At 40.0% G+C, this 20,607-nt stretch overlaps 1 protein-coding gene across 2 annotated transcripts in view; it reads left to right on the top strand.

Annotated features, from left to right (window-relative positions):
- The window catches only part of MME (membrane metalloendopeptidase), a 98,927-nt gene that overhangs the window by 6,171 nt on the left and 72,149 nt on the right, over nucleotides 1-20,607 (top strand). For both annotated transcript variants that reach the window (XM_043595076.1, XM_043595077.1), the window contains exon 3: nucleotides 125-160. In XM_043595076.1, coding sequence (XP_043451011.1) covers nucleotides 125-160 — 36 coding nt within the window. The remainder of the gene's footprint in view (nucleotides 1-124; nucleotides 161-20,607) is intronic.

Genomic DNA, 20,607 nt, shown 5'->3' with positions numbered 1-20,607 from the left:
TCAGGTTTTAGTTCTTGCTTTAAGGAATTTATTATTTAATTGGCAGTTTTTAAAAGAACAGAATATAGGGAGAAATTACAAACCCGCATTGCAGATATTTATGCATATTCCCTTCTTTTTCTAGATGGCATTTGCAAGTCGTCAGACTGCATAAAATCAGGTAAGAAGATGGTTTTCAAATGGAATAGTTTTGCAAGTAACGTATTAACATTTAAAAATCAAATGCTAATAGACAAATATCTCTATATTTCCTTTGTGTATACTTTTATTTATTATAGATCATTTATTTATAGTCAAGGAAAATCCAAAAGTACTTAAGTACTAGGTAAATTAGCTAGTTTATTCTAAAAAAGAATTTGCTCTTTCCAGCTCTGGAGTGTGTGGTAAGGGTGATAGAGGACTGTATCTCTAGCTTCTTGGAGTTTGCCAGGTAGTTGGAGAAAGACAACACACTGAAATGGCGAGAGCATCATATGATCATGTTGACTTCTCGATGCAGGTGATCAGAGATCAGAGGGGAGTGTTGTGTGAAAGCCAGTTGGAGAAGAGAGATTTGGGAGGGGCCTTGATATGGGCTAAGGGTTAGAAGTACAGGTATAGAAGAGGGAATTCCAAGTAAGGACAGAGAACAGGAATCAATCATGTTGTTGAGAAACAGTGAATATATAGGCTTGATAGATAGGGCCACGTGATGGAGAGCTTTGGAAATGCATGTGTTAGCTTTGATGTTGTAATGAAGGAGAAACGGATATTTTCCAGGACAGATCATTCAGTAAGGCAAAGCCGAAAGATGATTCTGGGAGTGCAGGGTTGGGTGGATTCAGTGAAAAGTGATGAGCCAGAGAGGGTGGGCAGGTAGGGACTGCTGCTGTAATGGAGGGGTGCCTTGAGGAGCAGCTTAGAGTGGTATGAGAGAGCCCTGTGACCACATGAAGGGAGAATTGGATGACTCAGTGGAACAGTATTGCTAAGTGAAGAATATGAATGATCTGAAAATAATGCCAAGTTTTGGGGCACCTGGGTGGCTCAGTCAGGTAAGCGTCCGACTCTTGGTTTTGGCTTGGGTCATGATCTCACGGTTTGTAAGTTTGAGCCCTGCATCAGCTCTGCACTGATGGTACGGAGCCTACTTGGGATTCTCTCTCTCTCTGCCCCTCCCGTGCCCTGTAAATAAATAAATAAACTTTAAAAAAAGAAAAAAAGAAAATGATCTGATCCCAAGTTTTAAAATCTACGGGACTCAGGAAAATGGTAACCATGCGCACAGAAATAGAGAAGTTTGGAGGTAAATTTGTTTAAGGGAGAGATGTGATTAATATAGATTTGGACAGGTTGGGTCTAAGCCAGGGGTTATGCACAAGTGGGTATAGACGGCAAGAGGGTAGAGATGGAGTGTAGGAAGATCTCTCGTGTGGGTCATTTAGGATCTGTCCAGGAGCGATAGGTGAAGCCTTGTGGGGTATTTGGGTTCTTAAAAGGAGATGAGCTACAAGGGCTGAACTTAAGGGGATCAAGAGTTAGAGTACAAGGAAAAGAAAAGTCAGAGAAGGGAACCGAGAAAGTGTGTGGAGTTATAAGCTGTCACATCAATTAGAGAGTGGTGAAAAAGAGAAGAGCATTTGACAAGAAGAAGGTGGTAGCTGGGTGCAACAGCCTGGGATATGAACACTATTTACCTCCTGTCTCCTTTGTCAGGAGATTCTAGACCTCTTTTCTAATGTTCACATGTCTTCTAAGAAATAACCTGTCCCAAATGATTTTGAACCATTTCCTATTAGATGGTTTTATCTGGGTTTTTGTTATGCATTGACCTTTGCAAAATAATGATGAGAAAATATCTTGGGATTTTAGGTGATAGTTTAATGTTCTGAATGTTTGCCCTTTGCTCTTCTGTATATTGCTTTTTGATGTTTTTATTGCTGTAGTTGCTCTGGATCTCATGTGCACTGACAGGACACCTGAGATATGATGTGGGTGACTGGAGGGAGGCCTGATTGGGACATTAGCCACTGGTTGCTCAACATACTAACAGTCACTTGCCCACCCAAGGGCTTTCCAGAAACAAAAGAAGTTTCTTTATTTCCCAGAAAATGGCTGCACAGATCCCTTGGCTGGGAGATATCCAGGGGGCACTGTGCCAGAGTTGGTATGTGCCCAAGTTGTCAAAGTTATCATTTGCTCATCCCCCACTTTTCTTTTATTATATGCTCATTCTTATCCTGTTTTGAGAAACTCCCACTTATGTATTGACCTCTAATTGTCTCCAAGTTTCTCTGTCCTTAATACACTTGACATGTCTTCTAAGTCTCTTAATCTATAGGTTCTCTTTCACACTTAGTCTCTCATTCTCTTTCTCTTTAATTTTAATACAAAGAAATGAAATTAAAAAAAATGTTTTAATGTTCATTTTTGAGATACAGATAGAGTCGAGTGGGAGAGGGGCAGAGAGAGGGAGACAAAGAATCCAAAGCAGGCTCCAGGCTCTGAGCTGTCAGCATAGAGCCCGACATGGGGCTCAAACCCATGAACCTCGAGATCATGACCTGAGCTGAAGTCAGATGCTTAACTGGCTGAGCTACCTGGGTACCGTGAAGAAATGGAATTTTTTAACTAGGCGGACATAGAGAGGCTGGGCAGGCTCATCTAGTGGTACCTACCCCAATTAGCAATGTGATATCTGGAATCTGGAATCTTAGGTGTGATTTACTGCTTAGGGATTGGACTTTGGCTTTTTTTTCTTAAAGTGGTGTTTGAGAAATCTCAATTCATTAAGACATATTTAACATGTATCCTTTCATTGTAGCTTAGAAATCATACCAAATGTAAAACACCTTAGAGAATTGTACCTTGGCAGGGAAATGTATACAATAGAAATAGTGTCAGTGGTAAACAAAGTTGCTGAATAACTGTGATCTTCTTTATTTGGCTCTGTTTGTTTACAAGCTGTTAAAATACTTTCATATTGCTAGTTACTGTTCTTCCTGGGAGGAAAAATGAAGATTGAAACTCACCCTTATGGGTACAGTATTCACACTCGTGCCCACTTACACACCCACAGTTCCCTGCTTGTTAGTCAACCTTTTCTGCCATAAAAGATACAACTACTGTTTTTAGCAGCTCAAATTGGGGCGCCTGGGTGGCTCAGTTGGTTAAGCATCTGACTCTTGATTTCGGCTCACGGTTTCGTGAGCTGGAGCCCCATGTGGGTTCTGTACTGACAACACAGAGCCTGCTTGAGATTCTCTCTCTTTCTCTGCCCCTCCCCCACTCGCACTCTTTGTCTCAAAATAAATAAACTTAAAAAAAGTTGCTGCAAATTAACAAAATTCTAGGGGAATTCTTAGACAGAAAAAAGTATTAAAGAAAAATGAATGAGCAGTGAATGGAAAGGAAAAGAAACATGGGGAAAAAAAGATGTTGAAAAGAATATAAGGTCTCCTACCAACAATTTCTAGATTGCTTTAAAAAGACTGGGAGAGGGGTGCCTGGGTGACTCAGTAGGTTAAACGTCAACTTCAGTTCAGGTCATGATCTCACGGTTCATGGGTTTGAGCCCCGTGTCAGGCTTTGTTCTGACAGCTCAGAGCGTGTAGCCTGCTTTAGATTCTGTGTGTGTCTCTCTCTCTGTTCCTCCCCCGCTCACTCTCTCTCTCTCTCTCTCTCTCTCTCTCTCAAAAATAAATAAACATTGAAAAAATTTTTAAAAGAATGACTGGGAGAGGGGCTCCTGGGTGGCTCAGTCGGTTAAATGTCTGACTCTTGATTTCGGCTTAGATCATGATCTCATGGTTCATGACCTTGAGTCCAGCGTTGGGATCTGTGTTGACAACATGGAGCCTTCTTGGGATTCTCTCTCTCCCTCTCTCTCTCTGCCTCTCCCCCTGCTTGAAATCTCTCTTTCTCTCAAAGTAAATAAATAAGCATTAAAATAGATACATACAAAGACTGGGAGAATTCAACCCTGAGCACAGAGATGGATAAGAATTGGAAAAGTAGGTATTGAGAGCCAAGGTGCTTACTTTAAGTAAAAGTTGGTTCTAACTTATGTTTTTCTCTTGATAGATGAGGATGTCATAGCAAGTGTACTTCTCTGATCCTTTCAAGTCAAGGGATAGATATCAGGTCATACGAAGGCAAAAATGTAGATCATCTTGAAATCTGTTTGGTGTTAGGTACTTTAAATCTGAGAATCTATGAGTTTTAATATTTATAACATACATAAATTATGTTTATAATACATACTTAAGGATAATTTACATGTATATGAAATGCACCAGTATGAAAGATTATACCAACCTAAAATAAAAGAAACACTACTTAACAAATAACAAGTTAAGGTAGTGTTCAAAACCCTACTATTAAAGCATGAGTAATGTTATTCATCTCTTATTTACTATATAAGATTGTCAAAACATGGAGTTATAGAGCTTGCTTGTGATTTCTCAAACTTCTCCATATACATCTAAATCCTGAAACTGGTTTCCATTGTATTGTAACCTTACTAGCTCGGAAGATTTCAAGGGATCACATGCTTTAAATCAGGGTTTCTCAGCTTCATCACTGTTGCCATTTTGGCCTGGATAATTCTTTGTCGGGGTGAGGAGGCCGTCCTGTGCATTAAAAGATGTTTAGCAACATCCCTGACCTCTTACCCACTAGATGTCTAGTGCCATTCCCTTCCCAACTTGTGATAACCAAAAAATGTCTCCAGATACTGCCATTGTCCCCTTGGGACATCAGAGCCACCTCCAATTAGGTGCCACTGGCTTGAATGATCTCAAGAGATCATCCAGTGCTTTTCCCATTGTGGTGGGTGGAATAATGCCTCCCTAAAGATATCCACTTCCTATCCCTGGATCCTGCGAATATATTACCTTATATTGGGGGGGGCGGGGAAGGACTTTGCAAATTTAACTTAAGAATCTTGAAATGGGGAGATTATCCTGAATTATTTGGATGGATTTATGTAATCATAAGCATGCTTATAAGGGGAAGGGAGCAGAAGGGTAGAATCAGAGAAAGGGATATGACCAAAGCAGTGCAGAAAGCAGAGGTTGGAATGATACAGCCCCAAGCCAAGAAATGTGTGCCGCCTCGAGAAGCTGGGAGGGGAAAGGAACGGTTCTCTCTTACAGCATCCAGACAGAGTACAGTGCTGGCAACCCTTCTTGGGACTGCACGACAGGAAATTTGTGCTGCTTTAAGCCATTAAGTTTGTGGTAATTTGTTATAGCAGTGAGAGGGAACTTCTAATACACCTCCATCATTCCTTTATTTTCAGACTGTTGGTAAGGAATTAAAATATGCACATACATACATGCACAAGCGTTTCCCACCACGCTGCTGCTTTATTACTAAATGGAGGTGTGTGATATAGAGTATGGGGAAGGAATGTTAAATAGATTTACAGGGGAGTATAATAATAGAATATAGGAGAAGAATAGAATAGAATAGAATAGAATAGAATAGAATAGAAAGAGACGATAATAAAAGAAAGTAATAATAGTTAACACTGAAGAGTCATTTGTCTGACACTATTATAAGCAGTTTATATGTATCGATATGTTTGATTCTTACAATGACCCTGTGAGGTAGGTACCATTATATCTTATTTTTATAAATGAACAAACTTGGCCTGGGATGCCAGCCCAGATAGCCTGATTCTGGAGCTCGTAATGGTGACCATTCCTCCGTGTTGCCTCGAAGGAGACTAGGAGTCTATCAAACTTTTAATACCAAATGTCTTTACATTGTATGAAAGCAGATTGCCTCCCCTCCTGCTAGAACCTAATGCTAAGAGGCATAAGATGACTCTCGGAGAGTTGAAATAATTAAATCCAGACTGAGAAGGAGGAGAACGAATATCTCTCCACTCCAGAAAACAGCTATTTTACTGAGAACAGTGAGCAGCTTCATCAGTGATTTTAGTACATCAAATACAACTGCAATTGAGTGGTCTTAAAGAAGCAAATATTAACAGTGTTGTTTTAGACTCTTTGGGGGATGGAGAAGCCAAGTTAAGATACATGAGCAATACAATGCACAAGAGAGAGAGAAAGACTGTCTTTACAATTGTGCAGGTTGTATACTGCATAATCATGGTAGCCCGAGAGACACCTAGAGACAGGTTCATGGAGCATCAAGCCTTGGATAAAATCTCTCAGAACTATTCATTTCCTTTCCTTTAAATCTCTACTCACCAAGCAAACTTTTTTTTTCCTACCAAGCAAACTTTTGATAAGTACTTAATTATTAATAGAAGGAAAGGAGGCATTCTGTTCACTTGAAAGATATATTCAGCATGGTGAGATAATGTATTCATATTCAGAGTACGAACCTTCAAATTTCTGCTCATTTTTGTAAGGGTCAGATTCTGGTAATGCCCTGGGTGAAGTATCTTGGCACCAACTGGCCTTTTCCTGGCAGCAACAGGAAAAGGTCTCTCACTGTTGGCCACGGTCTCTCCTTTCTTGCCTGTTAACACCCCATGAAGCCTCCATGAAGAAAAATGGCACAACTAGATAAGTACAAGAAAGACTGCAGACTGACTCTTCAGGGCTACCAGGTGTGTAGCAACCTTTCGGAGTAGGAGATGAGGCTATTTTATTTTGTAATTAAGTTTGAGAAAAATCCTTCGGGCTAGCAGGTATCTTAGTAGAAAGCTGGCTGAGACACACCTTTGTTCATGTAAATGTGGCATGTGGCAGTTTGCTTTGGGCAGCTTTCCCCACACCATTCTCCCGACTATTGTGTAGCAATACTTCCTTGAAAATTTCCCCGGTCAAAATTAGCATCTGTCAATCAAATCCTTTCCAAGAAGGGAATCAATTATGTGATAAAAACAAACATATGTAACATATTTTTCTTACCTTCTGGGTAGAATTTAAGCAGTGGTACACCATTATTTTATTTTTTTTCCTTAATGCACGGCCAAGGTATGGAAAACATAGATAAGTTGAATGAAATGGTTAAAGGGAAGGAAATTTAGCAATGCCTGGTAAGCTTATTTGGAATCCTAAGGTTTGTTTCACAGCTGTGAACATCACCTATATATAAAGGAGAGTGGATATAAACTCTGCTTTGGCTAGGATGAGGCCTCTGGCTTTACACTCACTTAACATTGCTGTTAAGAGGTATGGCTGTAGTTCAAGGGTCTTGCTTTGTTCTGTTCCTCAGCAAACTGTGGGGTGGCAAGTGCTTTCCAATAAGCCTTTGATATAATATGAAGATCAAGTTGATAATATTAGTAGATTATTTAAGGGAAATTGAAAAATAGAGAATTAAAAATTCATAAGGGGACAGTTCCCAAACGCTTGAATCCTGAAAGATTTCATTCTCTCCCGATTGTTCAGAAAAGGAGATACAGTAGAGTGGGGGGGGGGGGGGGGCACACGCAGGGTGGGGGCAAGGAACTAGTTTTTATCCTATGACTGACTGACTGAAAACCAGGATATATTCTCTCTATTCAACATACCCTCACCTTATAACCATCAGAAAGGCTGTAATTAATAAATAAATAAATGAATAAATGAATAAATAAATAAATAAATAAATAAATAAATAAAGGCGCCCAGGTGGTTCAGTTGATTAGGCATCCAACTCTTGGTACCAGCTCAGGTCATGATCTCACAGTTTGTGGGATTGAGCCCCGCATTGGGCTCAATGCTAACAGCATGGAACCTGTTTGGGATTCTCTTCCCTCACTCTCTGCCCCTCTCCCGCTCACTCATACTTGCTTGCGTGGGCTCTCTCTCTCTCTCTCAAAATAAATAAATAAACACTAAAAAAAAAAGAGTATCAAGTGTTAGTGAGGATATAGAGACTGGAGACATCAAACATTGTTGGTAGGAATGGAAAAATACCTCAGTACCTCCCAGGTGAGTGTCTAAAAACCAATTGGGAAAGCATTTGGCGATTTTCATAAAAAGTTAAACATACTCTTTGCATATGACCAGCAATTTCATACCTAGGTATTTCCCTAAAAGAAATGAAAGCACATGTCCTCACAAGAATTTCTGTGTGATTGTTTATTATGGGATTATTCATAATAGCCAAAACATGGAAACAACCCAAATGTCTATCAACAGGTCAATGAACAAAGTAAGGTATAGCTGTAAACGGGAATACAACACAGCAATAAAAAGGAACAAACTATGACACATGCAATGGTATGCATGAACCTCAGACATTGTTAAGTGAAATAAACCAGACACGAAAACGTGCATATTATACAATTCCACTTACATGAAATTTTCAGAGAAGGCAAAATTAAAGAGACAGAAGGCAGAACAGCTATTGCCTGGGGCTGGGAGTGGGGCAGGAATTGCAGCAAATGGGCCCTAGGGAGGCTTTTGGGTAATGGACACATTCTAAAGTTGGATTACAGTGATGGTTTTGTGCAACTGGATAATTTATTAAAAAGTGTTGGTTGAATTTTATGGTATGCAAATTGTAACTTAACAAAGCCATTGACAGACAAAACAAAACCACCCTCATCCCTTTTTTTATCTCTCCAGTGTCCATCTATTAATCATTATATTTTTTAACATTGCTTTTAATTTATTTATTTTTGAGAGAGAGAGAGACAGAGCACGAGCAGGGGAGGGGCAGAGAGAGAGGGAGACACAGAATCTGAAGCAGGCTCCAGGCTCTGAGCTGTCAGCACAGAGCCCAACGCGGGGCTTGAAACCACAAACTGTGAGATCATGACCTGACCCGAAGTCAGACGCTTAACCTACCGAGCCACCCAGGCGCCTCTAAGTAATTATATTTTGATCTTCTCCTTGCTATTAAGTGTTTAATCCCATTTTTGCAATTAAAAATGATTACATTTCCTTTTAAGTGTCTACCAAATCTTCACTAAATAACTCAAGCTTCTCAGTTTGAGTATCGCTTATTGGATTGTATTAGGCTAATATTGATGAAAGTCTATGGAAACAGAAAATCAAGTAGGAAGTTAAAATTCAAAATTGGACATTGGAAACATTGTTTGCATGCACTGGGGGTTTCGCTTTCAGAGGGTGTCAGAGATGCATGTGATATCATAGGGCAAGGTAGGCCAGCCATTTCTGAAACAAAGTCAGAATATGGGGTCTACCGCAAAGCAGTTTGCTTTTGGAAATAATCCTGCTCTTGGAAAAAATGTGTTGGTTTCACATATGGGTTCTGTGAAATGTGTCCCATTTCACCTTGACTGCTAGTAAGTCAAGAGTCAAATTTGTTTTCACCTTGTAATTATAAGACCTCTTTGTATACCATTTGATTCGTTAGCATTATTCCTATCCTCTTTTTTCTTTCTCATCCAGTGTATATGAGTTAATTTATGTATCCCTGTAAGGCCACTTTGAATTCATTTCAATAGGTTAATAATTGGATGAATAGAACATAGACAAATTCCAGCAGTAGATATGTGTAGAAGAAAGAATGTTAAATAGTAAGCTTTATTTCAAAGAGATACAAGTGTTATGAATAATTAAGGCACAATCTTTTGAAAGATTACTGCTCCTTTTTCCACTAAGCCAACTTAGCATGGGAGAGCAAAGATACAAGTTTTGGCCACATCCTGTGTTGTTAGCATGTGATCTTAATTAAGTCAGTTTAGCTTTCTGCATTTTATTTTCCTTATCTACAAAATTGGAATTACAGTGTCTCATTTTACAGAGAAACAGCAAAGACTAATAATGATAGTCCATTTCACATGACACATCCTTCATGGAGATGCACCGTAGGTATAATGCACCGATATATTCCATTTAATGTGTTTTTTTTCATGCAAGTTGCAGATGCCCTGTTTAGGCTATTTATTGAGAACCAAAAAGCAATCAACATATTTTTAAAGATGAAAGCGTGGTCAAAAGAGAGGGAAGGAGAGAGAGAGAGAGAATGTTCTATATAGTCTATATATTCTATATAGTTCTATATAGTCTATATAGTCTCTATATTCTATATAGTTCTATATAGTCTATATAGTCTATAATTTGTCATCCCTTATTAACATTTTCCTTGGCTTCTGTGCTCTATCGTAGCACAAGGTATGACAGGTCCGCCTGTGAATAAGTTAAAGTGTGCACAATCAGAAATGGGCACTTAGATCCACATTTCCTATAGAACAAAACTTACCATCAGGCACACTGATTTGAATCCATAGTTACTCCATGCTTGCCCTTGCACACTCTCTCTGTTATCCCTTCCCTCGCCACTCACTGACCCCAAAAGTAAATAAACCAGAGACCTGTGGCAATAAGAATAACTAGATCCTTGCTGTTCAAAGTGTGGCCCACAGACTGGCAGCATCAGCATCGGCATCAGCTGGGAAACTTGCAAAAGTGCAAATTCTCAGGCCCCACCTCAGACCTATTGAATCTGCAGCTGCATTTTTAGTGTAGTCCCCAGGAGAATAGTGTGCACAATAAAGTCTGAGAAGTGCTGAAGAATAGTGATTCTCAGCTACGGCTGCTTATTGGGATAATTTGGGAAGCTTTTAAAATATACCCATGCCAAACCATCTCACCTCCCTGACACACAAAGTTCTTGTTCCTTCAATGGAGTGGTCTCTGTTAGGGGTCAGAAGAAAAGCATTGTAAGTGTATCAGTTGACATTAAGGTATATAGGAATTACCTGGATGTTTGCATTTTTAAAAAGAAGTGTATATGTTAACCAAATAGTTGCTTTAACAGGTGCAGTTTCAGGCTGTGCTACCCACTGAAAACTCAGTTAGAGTGGGTGAGGCACTGGCCTTTTTATCTGCTAGTAATGGAGAAGTTGAACCTGGAATGTCCTCCTGAATTTCCCTGGAAAAATGTGGACAGGGATGTCTTCACAGAGAACAAGACAACTTCTTTCCTCATCCATCCATTCATTTGTTTATCCATGCCTCTGTTCGTTTATTGATTTTTTTCCAAAAACATTAAGTGGGCACCATCTAAATGCTGAGCCTTTTCCTAGACACTCAGGACCATGAACTCAGATACCCCCTGTCGTCAGGAAAGTGGTAGTCCAGTCAGCATGACAGACCAATAAACTAAATAACCATATGGTGTGGGTAAGTTCTATGACAGAAATAAGCAGACTGTGCTGTAGGCACTCTGAGAAAGGAACACCTGAACCAGATAACTCATGGGAATGGGCAGCTCGGGTGACTGTGATGGGGCCAGGAACTCATTATCAAGAGGAAATGTCACCCACTAAGTTCTGAAGGATAGTCAGAGACTGCCAGACCAGTGGAGCAGAGAACAGCATGTGCATAGGCTAGATGCAGCATGCAAGCAAAGGCTGAGTTGAGTTTAGGACCTGCACATGATTCATGATGGCTGGAAAAATGCACCAGGCTAGCAAGACATGATATTGGAAAAATTAATTGGGGTAGTTCACATACTACATGGGTTGTAATTCCTCCTAAAGCTTATGGAAAATAAATAAATGTGTTATAGGGAGGATCTGAAGGATTTTAAGCAGAGGTTTGCCTCCTATCTAGCTCATACCTGGTGAGGTAGAGGAAGAGATTTACCCATACATACAAGGGAATAATATTTCTGCATCCCAAGTGTGAGGGATAGCTTGACAATATTGAGGAACTGAAGGAATAGCTGTAGGGCTAAGGCACAGAGGGTGCGTATGAGGATGCGAAAGTGGGGATGAGGAGGGGAAGTGTTGAGTGTTGGCACAGAGATGAGCAGGAGGTGGATCATGTGGACCATGGTAAAGTTACCTGGATGTTATCAGGATGTTACCATTAACTAATAGCCCAGAGAAGTTATGGAAGGAAGGGTTTCAAATGAAGCATGACTTGATCAGAACTGTAACTAAAGAATGGCTGTGGGCAGGAAGCTAGGCTACTGCCCACTTCTCTGGGATGAGAACTAATGGTTGCCTGGGTTTGACTGGTAACAGGTTGGAGAGAATGGATAGATTTTAATATGCAGTGAAAAGTCTCTTTGGAGACAGTGTAGATTGGAAATACTCCTAAGTCTTCCATGTGGCAAAGTCAGGGTTGGATATAAGGATTCAGGAACCGTCAGCATACAGAGGGTGTGGTTGAGATTTCCCAGGAAGGAAATGAAGACTTCCAAAAGGGATAGAAGGGGAGGACTCAGGGAGGTAAATGGAAAACCAGGGAAGTGTAAAATCACCAAACCATAAGGAAGAGAGTATGTTAAAAAAAGTAAGATTGTTGGAGTTTACTGCAGCTGAGAGGTTGATAAGAAATGGGAGCACAGAGGAAGAAGTTGAAATTTCAGGTGGAAAGTGGGAAAATTGATAAGTCTAGTTCCTGGGGACATAAGAGAGGATATATCCAGGGAAAAGGTGGTAGGACTCCCGAGACAGAGGAGAGCCCCCTCTTCATCTCTTACGGGGGAGGAGGCAACGATGGCTTGAATACAAGTATGTTTGGAGGCTGGGAAGGATAGGAAGGTGTGTTGGTTATCATCCAGTTACTTCAGTTTTCCCTGTGAAGTAAGAAGCAAAGTCTGCTGCTGGGCCTGAGCTGGCAGAGAAAGTGAGAGTATCAAAGGCTGAAAAGGGGCAGTGTATAGAGGGGAAGGGAAGGCCAGCCAGGGCCATGTATGCAGAAAGACTGTGCACAGGATTGATAACCCTGGTGGAGCTTAAGGCCATTATTTGAAATGGCATTAACCCAGGTAGTTTTGGGATTTTCTTGCACCACTGATAATATCTTCAACAGATATTGAGCACTACACTGGTTGCTGAGGATGTAGAAGTGTTTAACACAAAGTCCAGGCTTACAAGAAGCTCACAATAAAAAAGGAGACGGTCAATGAATCAATGTGTAAAATATATTACTTTTTGATGTTTATTTTTGAGAGAGAGCACAAATGGGGCATGGGCAGAGAGAGGGGAGGGTACAGAGGATCTAAAGCAGGCTGTGCACTGACAGCAGAGGGCCCGATGTGGGGCTTGAACTCACGAACTGTGAGATCATGACGTGAGCCAAAGTCAGGCTCTTAACTGACTGAGCCACCCAGGTGGGCCTAAAATACACTACTAAATATCTTAGCCTATAATTGGAGGGCAGCTGGATAGATTCAGGGTAGGCTTATTTGCAGGGAGCAAGGGAGTGAAATACTGTGATGAGATGTTGGTTTAAATGATGGCACTAAGAATGTAGGCTGGATAGAAGATAAACACAAAGGGAAAATAGAGTAGGTGCGAGGTGAGCTCTCAGTGAAGTTCAAAAGCAGGTATAGAGGGAATAAACAAATGAAAAACCTTCTAAGGATCAGAAGGTCGGCACATAGGTTACTCAATCGAAGATTTCAAAGGTAGAACTGTTCTGGGTGATGGCAACCTCAGGATGTTACCATCAAAATGCATGTACTGATGTGGAGTGGAGGTGAAGGTCATGACAGTTCAGAAAGTTCAGAAATTCTAGAGCTGGAGAGTAGCAGAGGTGGTCCCTAAAGTCCCTGATGTTACCCGGGAAGATGGCAGAACTTTCATGGAAGGGAAGACTGAGCAAGGCGTTAATATTTAATAAACAATGAAGAATGTCCAGACAGTTAAAGAGGTAAGGTAGTTGATGCTGGAATGATCAACTGGCAGAAGCCTAAACAAGCAGTGTGAAGAGAAATGATTTGGATGCTACCTGTAGTGATAATAGAAGGCTAGTTTTGTCTCTCAGTGTCTCAGAGTGCCAGAAGGCCAGGGAGCTTCAGGGGAAGGCTTTCTGATTAAAGCAGAGAGCTGGTGGCTGCACTCTATAAGGCTTAGAGCTTAATACTGAAATACTTAATTTAATACCTAAATACTTAAAATGCTCTCCTGTTTCACATCCCACACCCTTATCATTCCTTCTCCAGAGAAAAGTTTGCGGGAGATACCCTTCTGAATGGAGGTAAATGCTGACAGGAATGAGATTCTGGAGTCTTAGGATGTGCCACCAGAGCTAGAAATTAGTTCACGCCGGTTAGGGCTTTTGGCTCACGTGCTGTCATATGTAATTATATAATTCAAGTGGGTAAACAGCAACCAGCAAGAGGTAATGGTGGAGGACCACCCGTCTGGCATGTTGTTGTTGAACTCCATTTGACGGAATCACTAATGAATTCATTCTATTTATCTTTTCACTAGCCTAGGTAGAAGAGTCAAAGTGAATCAGTGAGTTTTTACCTTAAAACAAAATGTTTGTTTAAACGTTTCTCAGAGACACGATCTTCCTTCAAAATTAAAAACAAAACAAAACAAAACAAAAAAAACAAAGTGGAATTGTCACATTTTATTTATTTATTTTTATTTTTTTAAGTTTATTTATTTTGAGAGACCGAGACAGAGAGAACAGGAAAGGGGCAGAGAGAGAGGAGAAAGATAATTCCAAGCAGGCTCCACGCTGTCAGCACAGAGCCAGCCACATATAGGACTTGAACTCATGAACCATGAGCTCATGACCTGAGCTGAGATTGAGAGTCAGATGCTAACCTGACTGAGCCACCCAGACGCCTTGGAATTGTCACATTTTAGAAATAAAAATATCTTTTTGAATTTTAATTAATTAATTAATTAATTAATTTTTATTTTCTTTAAAGATTTTGTTTTTAAGTGATTTCTACACTCAAACTTACAACCCTGAGGTCAAGAGTAGCATGCTTTACCGACTGAGCCAGCCAGGCACCCCAAAATATCTTTTTTAGAAACTTCAGTTGGCAGGAGTCTAACAAGTAGTAGGACCTTAGCTGTGAACCTGAAAAAAGGGATTTGGTCCACAGCACAGACCAGATGATTGGAAAGTCAAATTGAAATCAGTTAGCAGGCAACCAATAGCCCTCAGTGTGTCTGTTCCTCAGTGCTTGATGCTTAAAGCAGAAAGAAGCAAGCCAACTATAACATGATGTATATGGCCCAGGCCATCTCTTTAAAAAGTTTCTTTTGTTAATCAAGGCTTTCCTGAACTTCAAAGAAATTCTTATTGAAAGGACTCCCAAATCATTAAAGACTTATAATAAGATGTGCTTGAGGATCCAGTAGTTACTTAAAAATACTCCCAGAAAAGAAAGCTTTTGTTAAATCCATGGGCTTAATTTTCTGGTATAATGAAATTAGCTGAGTGAAATTAGGATGTTTTGATACGTCTCCTAGTCTGAAGCCAGATGAATTCATTATCCCCAAACATATGTATATAACAATTAATGATTTCACTAACTTAGATATTGCCAAGAAGCAAAATATTAATAATTGTATTTGTTCAGAGAAATAACTTAATTATATTTGAGTGGATCGAGTGAAAGAAGCAATATATAAAAAGTCATTAACCGAACAAAATTTCTCAAAGCCCTGTATACACTATTCTGTAGCAAGGATACATGTTGAGAAGCATGTTGAGAAGAAATGGCACAAGTGAAGCCTTGAAAGTCCTCTTAAACTCCTATCCATGCAAATATGAATCTTTAAAATTTTTTTTAATGTTTATTTATTTTTGAGACAGAGAGAGATAGAGCATGAACGGGGGAGGGTTAGAGAAAGAGAGACACAGAATCCGAAGCAGGCTCCAGGCTCTGAGCAGTCAGCACAGAGCCCGACGTGGGGCTCGAACTCACGGACTGTGAGATCATGACCTGAGCCGAAGTAGGATGCTTAACCGACTGAGCCACCCAGGCGCCCCCATATGAATCTTTTAAAAGAGAATATAAGATAGTAGCAATAATTGCTATGAAACTTGACATGATGTATTTTAACTGCGATAATAAAATTAAAACCGAGAAAAGAGATGAGAAGATTTAAAAAGTTTACAAACTAATTGGGTTCCACACAGGGTCTCTGTTGTAGAGTCAGACCCATTTCAGGCCCAGGCACTTACTAAGGTCATGGTCAGTGGCTCTGGCTCCAAATCTGGTGAGTCTCATGGGTGAGCTTCCTCTGACCTCAGCTCCAGTTGCGTAGGGTCCTACCTTGTCCCTTGGGACCTCACTTCTGGCTCATTCCCCGCTTCTGGAGTCTGACTCTTTCCACTTTTCCTTTCCTGTCTTCTGGGACTGAAACCTAGCTTAGCTGCTAACCTCATTACCTTTTTCCAGACCTTGCAGAACTTTCTTGGATCAGCACACTGCTGGTTACATCTCCTTCGTTGGAACTGCCTGTGGGTTCCAATGTCGACATTGCTCTTAGCTGGAAGCTTCCTCTGTTGCTGACACTTGTAGTCCATCTAAAATAGGATTCAGTCTCACTGGACTGGCTCGTACTGCTTCTACCTGAGCCCAGGTTATGTACATGACAAACATTTTACGTGGAACAAAAATGTTTCTTCCTTTACTGAGGGAGGGACAGGCCACTAATTTTGTACGTCAACACAGAAAGCCAAGGATCCTGCTTTTTCTCTCATACATCAGCTACCATACCTGTTAATTTTAAAAACTTAGGAGGGAGGAATCCATTTTTTGTCCTGTTTATTTAATACAAGGAAATCTAATTCTGTGTGAAAAGTTAATTTTTTTTTTCGGATATTGCCTACCTGACTTTAAATGAACAATAAAAGTCCTTTTTTTTTTTTAATTTTTAATTTTATTTTAGAGAGAGAAAAGGAGGGAGAGAGAGAACAGGGGAGCAGGGCAGAGGAAGAGAGCAAGAGAACCTCAAGCGGCTCCCATGTTCAGTGCAGGGCCCATAAAAGTCAGTTTTAAAAATTAATTAATTTTTTAATTAAGTGCAACAATGATTTCTGGAGTAGATTCCTTAATGCCCCTTACCCATTTAGCCCATCCCCCCTCCCACAACCCCTCCAGCAGCCCTCTGTTTGTTCTCTATATTTAAGAGTCTTTTATGTTTTGTCCCCCTCCTTGTTTTTATATTATTTTTGCTTCCCTTCCCTTATGTTCATCTGTTTTGTATCTTAAAGTCCTCATATGAGTGAAGTCACATGATATTTGTCTTTCTCTGACTAATTTTGCTTAGGATAGTACCCTCTAGTTCCATCCACGTAGTTGCAAATGACAAGATTTCATTCTTTTTTGATTGCCGAGTAATACTGCATGTACCACATCTTCTTTATCCATTTTCCATCTATGGACGTTTGGGCTCTTTCCATACATTGGCTCTTGTCGATAGCGCTGCTATAAACATGGGGGTACATGTGTCCCTTCAAAATAGCATACCTGTATCCCTTGGATAAATACCTAGTGGTGCAATTGCTGGGTCGTAGGGTAGTTCTATTTTTAATTTTTTTTAATTTTTTGAGGAACTTCCATGCTGTTTTCCAGAGTGACTGCAACAGTTTGCATCCCCAAAAAGTCATTTTTAATTCAAGCATAGTAACAGGAAAAAGAACCCAGTGTCAGAATATTTTAAGATGCTGATAGAGCACATGTGTGATTTTTAAAGCTTTTAAATAACAGATGGTGATAATTTACTATGAGAAGACATACTTAATTGAGAAGGAAGAATTCTTTTGGAATGACCATTATGGCCTGGTTGTGCAGAGTAGATCCCTTGTTCTGGGTAAAGAGTGTACCTACAATTATTATTGCTTCTGTATTCTGTGGGTTACCTGGAAATATGCTTTGAGTTATTTCTCAGTAATTGCATGTCTCATACTGATACATCATCATTGATGATCTGAGGCCCCATCTCTCATCTAACCATATTATCATACAAATGATGCTACAATATATGAAACTTACAGAGGAGGTCAGCCCACAGCTTAACATCTGTAGTCCACAAGAACTCTGGATTCATGGAGAAGACCCATCTAAGCTAGGGCTCATGAAAGCATAAGTGCATTTGGCAGGGCATGTGTCCAAGAGATTCTTGAGAACTTTGTGACCAGCCATCAAGGTAGAAAATAAAGGGAAAGCTGTCTCCATGAGATGCTCATGATGAGAACTTACAGGACAAGGCTGGCTGTTTCCTGCAGCCTCAGCAGGAGTGAATCCTCTTTCCCATGATCATATCCCTCCCCTTCACTGGACAGAGTGATAAGGGCCAAGCCCCTGCTTACTAGTTCCCACAAGTCTGCTTCCACCAATCAAAGATAGGAAAAGCTTTGGGAATGTAGGTGCTGAAGCTTTGGGAACGTAGCTTTTCATCCTTTATCCATCCTGCATCCCTTCTTCAGAGGTTAGCCTACCTTTCACACCCATAGACTCTTACACTCCAGTCCTCTTTTGTCAAGGCATCACCCACCTTCTCCACCTGGAACACACCTTGGTACCTGACTCAAATATTTGTGGAACAATGAATGAATGAATGAATGAATGAATGAATGAAATGGTCTTCTCTCCACCTTTGCCTAGCTAATTCTTCCTTCATTCCCTACATACCCATAACTTGCATCTCATTTGTAGTTAGTTGTCCAATGTCTAGTTTTTCCCACTATAGTGAAAGTTTCAACTCTTTCTATCTTATTTATCATTCTGTCTTCACCACCTAGCAAGGTGCATGGCACACAGTAAATTGTCCATACATATTGGTTGAGTAAATAAAGTTTTCACTTATGTTTTATGTTTATCCTCGACTTCCTTATCTTGATGTCACAAAACCACTGTTGTTCAGGCAAAGTGATTTGTCAGGGCACCTGATCCACAAATATGGCAGCAAAGAAGTGTTTTCATTCTGGCTTTGTCCTGCTTACATAAGTCAGGTTTCTCAGTTCTGTGTTTCTCTGTCAAGCAACCTAAGTTGAGCCCTTTTCTGTCTGATTCATCTCCTTTGCTGGCAGCAAAGCCAATGACTGTCTTCTCAATTGTTTAATTTACCTTGCTAATTCTACCCTCCTAAGCTAGAATTAGGTCAAGGAAACCATTTCTGGAGGTATTTCAGGGAGAATTTTCAATGAATTTCCTACTCAGGTAAGCATAACCAGCTCTCAAGGACCCAAATCACCACTAGTCTGGCCCTTCTTGTTTGACTCCAGCTCTCACGGAGCTTCTCTCTTCTCCATAATCCATTTCCACTCTCATTTAATGAAGTCCCTGTGCTTTCCTTCTCTTGGATGCCCCAGATTAGCTAAGTGTTGCTGGTTTTCAACCATCATCTCCTCAGGTTCCCTATCCCTGGTCATTTCATTCACAACGTGACCGTTCAGATTCCTGGTCAGCTCACACGTGCAAACACAGGCACATGGAAACATCGCATGTGCCTCCTTATCTCAGGTTGCATATAAAATAAGAGCTTTACTTATCAACTGAATACTGGCTAAATTTAGCGATTGAAAATGAGAACCATGCATGTCTAGATACAGTGACATTATAGGAGTTTATGTGCATTACAAAAGAAATAGTCTCGTTTCAGAGGAAAACCTGCAAGCTCTCCGAGGGCAGGGATGATACCTGTTTATTCAGCCTGGTGTGTTCAGTTCTGAGTACTGTCAGATATCATGGGGATACTCAAAAATACTTGTCAAAATGAGTTGAAAAGTTTTGGAGTCTTTTAGTGCCCCACAAGGAGAACATTTTTTTGGAAAAGGCAAATGACTTAGCGTAATCCTCTGTGTTTTTGATACTATAAAAGAGCTATTCATCAAAAAATATAAACATTTGGAGCCAAACACAACCTCGTGTCCACTAAGTGCTTAGTTTGTTATACATACTGCATTGAATAGTGCTCACTAGAAAAGAGCTGTCTTATGATTCCAACATCAGTTTTATAAAAGCACTGATGACCCAGCTCATCTTCCTGCTGTGATCTTTTTGCACCACCCTGTAACCAAAATTGATGCAAAGGCAGAATGTTTTGAGTTATTCTCAGTAATTGCATATTAGTGAAGGTGTCTGGTCATTCTTGCTCAGTACCGTGGTCTAAATTAACAAAATGTTTCAATGGGAGAAACAGGGGTATGTAAGTTCACTGCTTTCTCTTTAGAGACATCCACCAGTGTCCAGGGATCTTGGAATCTACCTGACAGAAGTTACTGAGAGAACAACCTAGCCTTTCAGTAACCTTCTCTATCTTTCCTCAAAAAGGAGCATTATTATTCATTAACATTATAATGAACCTGCAGCCCTGATAACTTATTTTAAGTGATATATTGTATTTAAATTGCAGTATAATCTCTAATAGCTTTTTGCTAGCAAAGAATCTTTTAGGATTCAAAATGCAAATTGGACCTGGGAAAGAAAAATTATTTTTAGACATATGGCACTTTAACTTAACTGTAACACAGTGTCAAGGCTTTGGGTTATTAAAAGAATATGTTTTGGGTTTTGATTTTTGGAGGAATCCCTATTGGAAAATTATTGACTGTCCTCTCTTGGCTGTGAGCCATTCATTTAAATGGACTATAAGATAATGAATTTCACTAATAAGAATTTCACTAATTTGGGGAGAGCCAAAAAAGAATTATTATTGTGTATCTATTAGACTTGAGATTTCTGTGATTATCTCAACAAATTCTAAAATTCAGGGCCAAATGAGGTAAAAAAAAAAAAAAAATTAATGTAGCTATACTCACATTATAGAGCAATTAAAACCTTAATTTGGCATCAAAACTGCCCTCCCACTCCCCTCCCCCCCAAACTGGTTGCTGTTTAATTTAATTTGGATTTTCTTCCCCTTTCTGTGTAGCTTCTAAAATTTCTTTAATGTTATTTGGTCATGGCAGAATGATACTGTATTAAAAACAACAGCCTAAAATTAAGCCAATGCTCTATCTAAAGTTATCTTGG

Source organism: Prionailurus bengalensis, chromosome C2 (genome assembly GCF_016509475.1).
Source record: "Prionailurus bengalensis isolate Pbe53 chromosome C2, Fcat_Pben_1.1_paternal_pri, whole genome shotgun sequence".
NCBI lineage: Eukaryota > Metazoa > Chordata > Mammalia > Carnivora > Felidae > Prionailurus > Prionailurus bengalensis.
The sequence above is the reverse complement of the archived record's forward strand: the minus strand, read 5'-3'. Positions and strand labels throughout refer to the sequence as shown.